This window comes from Drosophila pseudoobscura, chromosome X, assembly GCF_009870125.1.
Source record: "Drosophila pseudoobscura strain MV-25-SWS-2005 chromosome X, UCI_Dpse_MV25, whole genome shotgun sequence".
Lineage (NCBI taxonomy): Eukaryota > Metazoa > Arthropoda > Insecta > Diptera > Drosophilidae > Drosophila > Drosophila pseudoobscura.
In genome coordinates this window covers 38658272-38668627 of record NC_046683.1, presented here as the reverse complement: position 1 = coordinate 38668627, position 10356 = coordinate 38658272, and the positions used below count along the sequence as shown (strand labels likewise).

The 10356-nt window shown below is 45.9% G+C and overlaps 2 protein-coding genes across 2 annotated transcripts in view; one reads left to right on the top strand and one right to left on the bottom strand.

Moving 5' to 3' along the window:
- Nucleotides 1-10356, bottom strand: part of Pde9 (phosphodiesterase 9) — a 142037-nt gene that overhangs the window by 8172 nt on the left and 123509 nt on the right. The window contains exons 7-9 of the mRNA XM_001354408.4: nt 884-1010; nt 515-810; nt 75-444 (exon numbers count right to left, since the gene is read on the bottom strand). Of these exons, the coding sequence (XP_001354444.4) occupies nt 75-444; nt 515-810; nt 884-1010 (793 nt within the window). The remainder of the gene's footprint in view (nt 1-74; nt 445-514; nt 811-883; nt 1011-10356) is intronic.
- Nep6 (Neprilysin 6) lies at nt 6251-8409 on the top strand. The gene has a single exon (XM_001354407.4). The coding sequence runs from the start codon at nt 6292-6294 to the stop codon at nt 8320-8322; it is 2031 nt and encodes a 676-aa protein (XP_001354443.3). The 5' UTR covers nt 6251-6291; the 3' UTR covers nt 8323-8409.

Here is a 10356-nt window from a genome sequence, read left to right as displayed (position 1 = left end):
ATTCGGGGAATAGTAATCGGGTAAAGGAATCTACAAGTTAGTACAGATTTAAATGGGAGAGATTTACGACTTACATCCACCTCGGTGGCCGTCTCCGAGTCGCCGCTTTCGCTTCCCTCGGGCAGATCGTGCAGCTCGGCTGCCATGCCCCCGGGCTCATCAACGGAGGTGCGTGAGGCGGACTTCTGCGAGGGGATGCTACGGCGCGATTTCACACTAATACCGGATCCAGAGCGTGGCATTTGGGGGGAGATGCTGCCAGTGGTACCGCCGGCGCCTCCGCCCTGGGTGCTGCCGTGGCCTTTGTCGATGATCATCTTGTCGCCTGACGCTCCCGGTGTGCTCACCATGGCTGCATTGGAGTCCATAGTGCCACTGTTGCTGTCCGAAGTGTTACTGTCGGCAACGGACTTCCGCGTCTTGGTTTGGGCATCGTTTAGGCGTCTACGGAGCGGAACACAGCTTGGGAGTTAGTTGATTATCCATTTCGGAGGGCGAGCCGGAGCCACCTCACCTGTAATACTCCAGGGCAATGCGCACTGGTATGATGATGAGCTCCGTGAGCTCCGGCACCAGCTCGCCGAGAGCCTCGAAGAGGGGCAGCAGAACGAGACCGATGAAGCGCACCTGAGATCCTGGCTTGCTTACCTTATCCGGATCCATGAATGGCGTTACCGGCAATCCTTCCGACTTTTCGGCGGCGCTCTGGGCAAAGAACTCCTGCAACAGGCGATCCAGCCAAGGCTCGGCCACGTCCATGGGTCGGGCCTCATTCGAAATATCCGCCACCTTGATGAGAATCATGCAGAGCTAATTCAGGACAGATTTGAAAGGATTAGACCGAATAGAACTGTGGAGAAGTGGAGTGGATATCGATGCTTACTAGATTGATGTGGGCCCGATTGCTGTAGTCGAAGATGGGCGTTATCTCCATGAATTGTGTGAGGATCTCATTGTGACGGGCCATGTCGGTGGCCAGGATGCAGCGAATTATGCCCTCACGTATGGTGCTGGAGATGGAAACAAAGAAGAAAACATTACTGTAAAACTATTTTTGCGAAAAACCTATTCAGAAGAACAGATAATCTATGGAGAACACCTTTTAAATAGCGCTCTATTCCTTTTATAATCTGTCCTTCCTGTGACCTTTTACACCTTCCAAATCATTTCTCTTCCATTTGCTTCTGCAGCACTAGGAGCAGACACCTACATTATGCAGTGACTTCCTGGGATTCCATTTTTCTTAAGTTTTGAAACGAGAAAACACACGCACACCAAAGTCTGCGCTGCCAACCGTTCATTCGTTACACATCCAAATTGCGTTGCAGTGCTTGGTGCTTCCCTGTTCTTCCCCTACTCATTCAACCCAACTGAAGTGCAGATTGAGTTTTCCATTGACATAGCTCTCGTGTGGCCAATAAAAGTGTTTACCGGAGGAAAAGGCAATGAAGTGTTTTTGAAAAGAAAAGGCCAATCAAAATGGCGCAGTGTTGGTAAGATGTAAAGGTGGAGATGGTGGTGACGGACAAATGCAGCGCGTAAAATATCAAATTGCATTTCGTTTTATTTGAAGTTGAGGCACAGCCCAGGATCAAAACCAGGACCAGGAGGCAAAGTCAAATGGAAAGAGCAATGCAAGTAATGTCCTGATTCGGGGTGGAAGGTTTAGATACCCTTGAATCATCGTTCCTATAGCATGCTATGTGATATAGAAGTTAGAGATAAATTGGAAGAAACCTGTCTTTTTGATCGACCATTTCTATAACAATCGTGGATTCTGATAAAAATAGTTATAAGTACTCGAGTCTACTTATTGTTGGTATACGTCTCCCTTTATGTGTTTCCCAGGGTAAACAAAGATCCAAGCCAATCTTCAAAGTAAAAATTGAATTTTTCGTGTCAAGCTGCATTGACGGTGCAGACTTTCGCTACCCTCCCTTCTGCCCCACTGCACCCTCTACACCTCCTTCCGGAACAACTTCAACTCCATCTCCGTCTCAAATTCTAGGTAAGCGCCTGGCAGCTTCTGCATTTAAAGTGCAAATAGAGCGTCTATCACAGCGGTAAATATTTATTTTATTTTATTATTTTCCCTCTCTCCCTCTCTCTCTTTTTTGGCCAATGAAGGATATGAAGGAGACTGCGGGTTGAAAGGGGTTTGATATGGTGGGTTGGGGCATCAATCGGCTTAGTTAAACATTTTGTTGATAGAATTTCGCTAAAAATGTAGCGGAAAATTGCGCTCCCATCAATAACGAAACAATGTCTGATATTTTGACGAGGCTCGGTGAAAATATGATTGGAAAATGCGGTTAAACCAAAAAAATTAGTGGTAGCAGAACGAATAATGGTCTTTATGTAGAATCTAAGGATTAAAAAAATATGGAAACAATGGAAATTTATAACAGATATTAAGAACAGAGGAGAAAGTCGGGAAAAGCAGAATACATGGATTATAATAATAATTATAGAGAGATGTAAAAAAGCAGAAATTTGCTTAGAAGAAATAACTTTAACGGAGTTGCAACAAAATGAAGAGGTACTATATGGAGTCTCCGAATGTCTATATTAAGAAAATATCGAATCGCAAATAAATGCGTTTCGGTTCTCTAATACCATTTTCCTCACTGCACACGTATCCCATCCACCCACACCCACATCCAAACCAAGTCAGACATCGTTACCATCATTATCATCTTCATCTGGATTTGGCATATTCCTGGCATGCACTACACGACCGGCAGTGAGGCGCCTAGTAAAGGCATTCAATTAATTAATATCTGGTGCACCCACGACGAAATGGGGGAGGAATTAGGCGCTTTGTGCGCCGCATCTGCAGTTCAATTTGGGATTTAATGGATAACAAAGCAAATATATGGACTAGCATACAATGGTAGCCCATCATGTCAGCGATTATGATGACAGCTACTTGAATAGAGATGGTTTAGTCATATGCATGGAGCACAGATTCATACTATTGGGTGTGGTACAGGTGTAGTTTAGGTAATAGCATATCTGGTAGAGACAAACAAAAAACCCAAAATCATCCTTGGGTTGCCCACAAATTTACCATGGATTGTACGAATTTTGCGTCTCTGTAACCATTGTGTTTATTTGCAATTGCCAATCTCTCATTATGGTAACTTATAGCTGAAGGGGTACCTTAAGCTGTGGTTCTGCTTAGTTGTCTTTTTATATTTTTAAAGAATCTAGTGCAGTGATTAGCCATCTTTGGTATGTAGTATTCTGCTCCTGCTCTGGCTTTTGCTCTTGCCTCCTCCTAACGCTGATGATGAATTTTGCGAAGGGGAAAATGAGAAATGAGCAAAAGTTGGCGTTGCCCAAAAAACGGCAACTATTATGCGCTAATTATGACTAAATAATTGCATGAAAAGCGTCGGGCGCCGAGCGTCGAGCGCCAGCCAAAGCTCAACTCGAAACTTACGAGTATCCCCCATCTCCACTCTCTCGCATCTGGCATTCGCTCGCCTTGATGATTTATTCTTGGTTTGGAGCATAGCAGATGGTTCTAAGTTTACTCTTTGCTTACAACACCACAATGGCTCACCTCCCCCCTAAAGCACCTGTTTGTCGGCGGAATTTTGATTGAATTTTTCTTGTTGCTGTGGTTTTCATGTAACCAGAACTTAACTTTCGAGATTGGGTACTCAACGATAAGTAACATAAGTAAGGATAGCGCACGCATATCTCTCTTGTTAAGAACTTTGTCTATTGTCTACTGTTTCGCATGGTTGTAGCTTTATTTGTTCGATGTCTCCAATGAGCTACCTTGCGTTTTACTGGCGCTGTTCACTGTAACACACACAGAAAATGATCAAGTTGCAAACCTGTCACAGTCACAAATCTAGTAGCTCACACACGTATAGATCAAAGCATACTTGATTGTGTTTACATTTTGTATGGAAAATTAAAAAAAAACCAGGGACAACGTTGTGAGTTGCTGCGGACACCGCAACTCTACATTTATACCCGATACTAAGTCAGTATGGATCTCCTCGGGCAGACGGCGCTAATATTAAACGACACGACACAGAGTGCGTGCGAGAGAGACAGAAAATCAGTCTGAGCGTGACGCCGGGCGCTGCGTAGCCAGTGCAAATTGATTTGTTCCTTTTGGCTAAAAAAAAATGATCCGATCTGATCCAGATTCAGCATTCAGATAGATATGGTCTAGATAATGACCATATCTGCGTTTTTAGTTTTCTCGTATCCTCAATATTGTGGATGCAACTGATTTTCGTCTTTTGTGGGGGCGGAAGGGGGCGGGGCGAAATTTTGAGATATACGTTTCACAGTGAGGTCTAACAGAAGTGCGGATACCAATAGATAGGTTTTGAGATCATTGAACTCATATTTTGCAATTGGCAAAACCGACCATGAAACCTGTGTGTTAGAGAGAGAGACAGAGCGAGAAAGAACGAAATTGTTTTCTTGATTCTGGCTATAATAATTATACGATCTGGTTCAGAAGAAGATACTACTCTAGAAGATACGGTCCTCCTCTACGATTCTGCGTTTTCTGTTTTCTCGTTTCTTTAAAAATGTGGATGCCACAGATTTTCGTCCTTTGTGGGGGCGAAAGTGGGCGGGGCGAAGTTTTGAAATATTTTTGTAGCAGTGACATATCACAGAAGTCTGGATCCAAAACATCGTTGCTCCAGCTCTTATAGTCGTTGAGCACTAGGCGCTGAAGGGGACGGACAGACGGACGGACAGACAGACAGGGCTCAATCGACTCGGCTATTGATGCTGATCAAGAATATATATACTTTATGGGGTCGGAAACGATTACTTCTGGACGTTACACACATCCATTTTCACCACAAATCTAATATACCCCTATACTCATTTTGAGTATCGGGTATAACAAATTCCGATAAAAAACGAGCGGGAACGTTGTGAGCCGGTATGTGCTCGGTATGCATAAGCACAGTCTGAGTACGGTATGTGTGTTGCTTTCTCGCTTTCTTCCGACAGAAGGCGTACATGTGAGAGAGAAAAGGAGTAAGCGCGTGGAAGACGTTGCGTAGCCACTGCAATCTCAATTGTGGTCCGGGCTATAATATTGATCTGATCTAAGTTAATCGGCAATCTGGTAGACACGGTAATTTTCTATGATTTTCTTTTGGCGGGCGTGGAAAAATTAAAAAAAAAACAAAAATTGATCCAGTGTGATATCAAAGGAGTTAACACACAAAATTTGGTTGCTCTAGCTCTTGTAGTCTCTGAGAACCGTCAGACAAGACGGACTGACAGACAGATATAGCTATATCGACTGGACTATTGATGCTGGTTAAGAATATATGTATATAGTATGTACTATATACTGTATAGGGTCGGAATATATACACTATATATACTTCCTTCTGGGTGTTACACAAATCCACTTTTACCAAAAATCTAATATATGTACCTCTATACTCTTTGAGTATCCGGTATAACAATTTTTGAGGGTATAGATAGATTATGCTTATTTTTCTATCCATTATAAGGAAATTAAAGCCCTTTAATGAATTTATAAATGGTGAAAATTTTATTTTCTCATATCGATTAGGAAATTGGAAATGCTTTAATTTCTGCTTTGCAAAGAACAACTCTCTCACCACGTTTTCATCTCCCCCTCGTTTTCGTCTTTCTTTCATCCCAAAGCTAAGTGAATGTAAACTTGACTTTCCACCTAAAAACCTTATCGCACTGAGATTTGCGTGTGCGAGAGAGCGAGAGGGCAGCATCTGCGTATCTGGTCTCATCGCTAAATTCCTCAACCCATTGAAGTATGTATGTACATATGTATTTGGTAAAAGGTATGAGGGGTTACTGATCGGATACACAGATCATAATGGTGTCTCAGGGATGAATCTTAATCGATATAAATAAATATATTAAAAATAATGTTGAAAAATAATTTTTTAGAATACTGAATGAAGAACAGATGCTGTATTAAAATTATGATATTTGTGATATTTCTTTATAATTGTGGATGTCACAGATTTTCGTCCGTTGTGGGGGCGGAAGGGGGTGTTACAAACATCCACTTTCACCAAAATTCGAATATACCCCTATACTCTTTAAGTATCGGGTATAAAAATAGATTTTCCCTCCCCACTGCAACTCCTCGGGTAGCCCTCGCCACAATGGCATTGCCCAGAAGCGAATGTCAGGGCACGGCACGGTTATCAGCTGCGGCTTATCGCCGACGGTCCGCGACGCACTTGCCCCGGCAAGGGAGCAGCAGTACACATAAGCCTCTGAAGCTAAACGCAAGCGAAGATGAAGCTGCCGCGGATCACCTTGTCGTGTCTGGGACTGTTGCTCCTGCTGGGTCACTGGCACTTCGGCGAGGCATCGGAGTCGGGTTGGGACGGGGAGCAGGACTGCCAACGGCTGATGGTAAATGATATGGACACTGGAGAGGCGTCCTGTGAGAACTTTCACCAGCACGCGTGTGGCAACTGGTACGCCAACAGCACGCAACGGGGCTTTGGCGCGCACGACAGGCGCTCCCAGTGGGCGGCCCTGCATAAGAAGCGGCTGGTGCAACACTTCGGGGGGCTTTCTCTGAAAGCGGAGTCAAATCATCTGGCGACGTTCTATGGGAGCTGCATGTCCGGCCTGCAGAGCCTGCGGGTCTACACAGAGGCTTTGGAACGGAGGGCATACTGGCCGCTGCTCAACACTTCCTCGGCCTTTGCCTCTGCCAACGACGCCGCCTTCGACTGGGTGGCAGCCAACGCGGGGCTGCGTCGCTTCGGGGCCCAGGGCCTGTGGCGCCTCCTGGTGCAACCCAACTGGCAAGCGGCGGACCAGAGCATCTTCTACTTGCTTCCTCCCGGCTTCGAGCTGCTCGGCGGCAACTCAATGAGTGAGTTCCTCTACCAGCGCTACCTCAAAAACCTCCTGATGGAGCTGGGGCTGCGGGTACGACGTGCGTCCGCCCTGGCCGAGCGGTTGGTGAAGTTCGAACGGGATCTGCGGGATCTGCTGCCCGCGGATGTGGAGCAAACGCTGGTGCTGCGCGAACCCCAGTCCCTCAGCCAACTGGACCAGCAGCTGCCCCAGCTGCAGATTCGGCGTTACTTCGATCTCCTCCTTCAGGGACTGTCGTCAGGCGCCACTGAGAAGTTGCTGGTGGTGGCCGACCTGGAGTACCTGAGCCGCTTACAGAGACTGCTGGGGCGGACAGACAGCGCGGATCCGCTGGTGCTCTCCACCTGGCTGCTCCTCCAGCTGCCCGCGCATTTCGAGCTGCACCTGCACGACGACGAGAAGCTCAACGTGCGGCAACGTCACTGCTTGGAGCAGCTCAGTCAGCTGCTGCCCCGCCAGTTGTCACAGTTGCAGATCCGTCTCTCGCTGGGCGACGACCCTGTGGCCTACGAAGCCCTGGTCCTGCGTGTCCAGCGTCTTTTCGACCGCCTCCAGCTACAGTTCGAACGCCAGCTGAACGAAACGGACGTGTTCGAGGCGGACCGGAGCACCCAGACACTGGCCATACAGAAGCTGCGGGACATGCGGCTGGTCCTGCCCCAGATAGTCCCGGAGGAGAAGCCCGTATCACGGCCGCTGAGCAGCAACTACGACGAGAACCTACTACAGTTGTCCCAGAGTCGGGCCATGGCCGAGTTCCGGCAGGTAGTCGACTGCCAGGATCAGATCTGCGGTGACTCTCCGCCCGTGGAAGGCTTCGGCCTGGACCCGCTGTCAGTCAACGCCTACTATCGCTTGAAGCAGAACGCCATTGAGCTGCCATTAGGACTGCTCACCAGCCCACTGCTGCAGCGCTGCTCCAATACGATTGACCAGGAGGCCCGGCAGGCCGGCGGAATGGGCTCCATCCTGGGCCACGAGATGGTGCACGCCTTCGATTACGACGGAATAAACTACGACGCCACCGGACAGCTGGCCAACGGCCAATGGCCACCACGGGCTATCGTAAGGTTCGGTCTACGTGCCGGCTGCTATCTGGGTGCCCGCTACAGCAACGCCACCCTCACCATCAACGAGAACATTGCGGACACCGAGGGGTTACGCCTGGCCTTTGAGGCGTACCGCCACCATAGCGCGTACCGAGGTGTAACCGATCCCAGGGGACTGAAGACCTTTTTTGTGGCCTTTGCTCAGAACTGGTGTGGCAATGCACCGTCTTCTGGGGGCGACAGCAGCAATGCTGGTACCGGGCAGCATGCGGCGCATTCGGAGCGAGTCAACAACGTGCTGGGAAACTTTCCCGAGTTTCTGGAGATCTTCCAGTGTAAGGCCGCCAGTCAGATGAGTCCCTCGGAAAAGTGTCGCATTTGGTGAGGCTATCGAAGGGTATTATCGGAGACTTTTCCACCAACTATTCCCTCGTTCTTGTGCATCAATAAATGTCTACCGCTTCCACTTGAATATGGCTGTGATCACACTCCTGCGCCGACGGCTATTGAAAAGTCATCGGTAACTGTACTTTGCAATGCCCTCTTTGGCTTGGATCTATAAACGTTAATCGTTGACGGCTTTCTAGGCTTTCTTTCCTGCATCCATTCAGGAAGACCCCACTTTTCTTCCTTAGGAACCCATGAATTGTGGGGAGAAAATAAGTGTAGAATGACAGGAGATAAGGACAAGATAGATTTTGGAGGTGATTGTCTAACGAAAATTGTCAAATTCTCACTTCTAATCAGGTAATGCTTTTCTATTTAAGGTGATTAGCGGGCGAAAAGCAGATTCTGGTGCTCTATACAACTCCCTCTTTCCATGACAGTGACAAAAATATTCAACAAATTTCGGTCACAAGTGGTAGGAAGTCTCCAAAGTACACTCATGTCTCCTAATGCCTAATAATCGCTTAATAATGAGAACTGACTGACAATTGCAAAATGTTTGACAAAAGCAACAGCGACAGCATCTGCCATCTTACTTTATATATATATACTCGTTCATACTATGTATATTCGTTATATATGTAGTATGTGTGTATGTATACGATGTGTTCTCCGACGAGTTTTGCCATCAGAAAATCCCTAAAGTATGCAATAGTTTATGCACGCAAACTTGACAGCAAAACGCCTCCAAGGCTTGGAGGAGTAGATAGATAGAGAGTACAGCAGGGATAGAATTTTTCAAAGAGTGGTGTGAAGAAGAGCAAGGCTGTTTCCAAGGGCATCTATCCTTTCCTTGCTGATTGCGCTGTGGCTTGATGATGCTCCTCATCCTGATGATGATGATGTGGCAGCGGGCTGCCACTGCCACGTCCGCTTTGCCCCACTTTATAGCACCTCTCTTCACCAGTCAAAGTCGACGCAGGCTGAAGAAGGAGTAGGAAAATAAAGCATTTCCCGGCTAATCCACTTAATTTGTGTTCGTGGAATATTTTTCAATATAAAATGCATGCGATGAATGCAAAAAAAAAAAATGCAAATAAATGAAAATGTGGGAAAAACCGCGGAAAAAAACCACGCTACTAAAGGATACAGCGGGTCCTAAGGCATTGGATACCCTGGGGGATTAAAACTTTTTATAGCAGCAGCACCAAAATGATGAATCTGTGTTGATCACTTTGATCCCATGGATCATTCGTCTTTGATTTTGCTAAACAAGAATATTTATTAGTGCTTTACGTCAGTATGAAAAACTTCTGTGCAAAATCAGAATGCGCCTTTGCATCCGGCTTAAGGTGGATATAGTGCGCAAGGTCAGGAATGAGAGGGAGTGCGCGGAAAATTTGTTCGCTAACCATCGCTTAGTCTTACTATATTAAGGGTTATTCTGCGGAAAGTAAACTCTTTGCATGACTCTCTTTACTTAAACCTCAGAATGTTCATTGGTCAATCGATAAATTGTGATTTACCTAAAGTAGATTTTTTGTATTCAATTAAATATTTGTTCAAATTTGTTTATGGAATTCAATATCGATTGGGATTGAATGGTTTCCGACTCGAATGATGCTACATTTGATTTTACATTACTTTTGATTTATCATCCATTTTTTCCAGCATATGTATTTATTTGAGTGCATTCACAAGAAGTCGTGTAAAATTGGATACACCAGAAAGAATGAAATTTCTTTTCGAATGTTGCCGATTTATTGTACTAGTATTGTTATTGTAGCATTCACTAATGAACCGGAAATCTTTCCCATGTACATTTTGTTTTTGTCGTGCATCCGTGCAATAATTTCATTATATGCGTAGTAGAATTTCCTTTTTTGCCATATCGCTGGTGATAGCGATGCCATCGCCAATTAAGTGTTTCCGATTGTGTTCGACTTAATGCAGCTTAACTCTTTTATGAATTATCGCAATGCTCACCATTGAATTCCATCTGATTTCGTTCCGTGCAGACATTCCTACCTTT

Coding starts and splice junctions, on each gene's coding strand:
- Nep6 (XM_001354407.4), top strand. CDS start 6,292: ATGAAGCTGCCGCGGATCACCTTGTCGTGTCTGGGACTGTTGCTCCTG.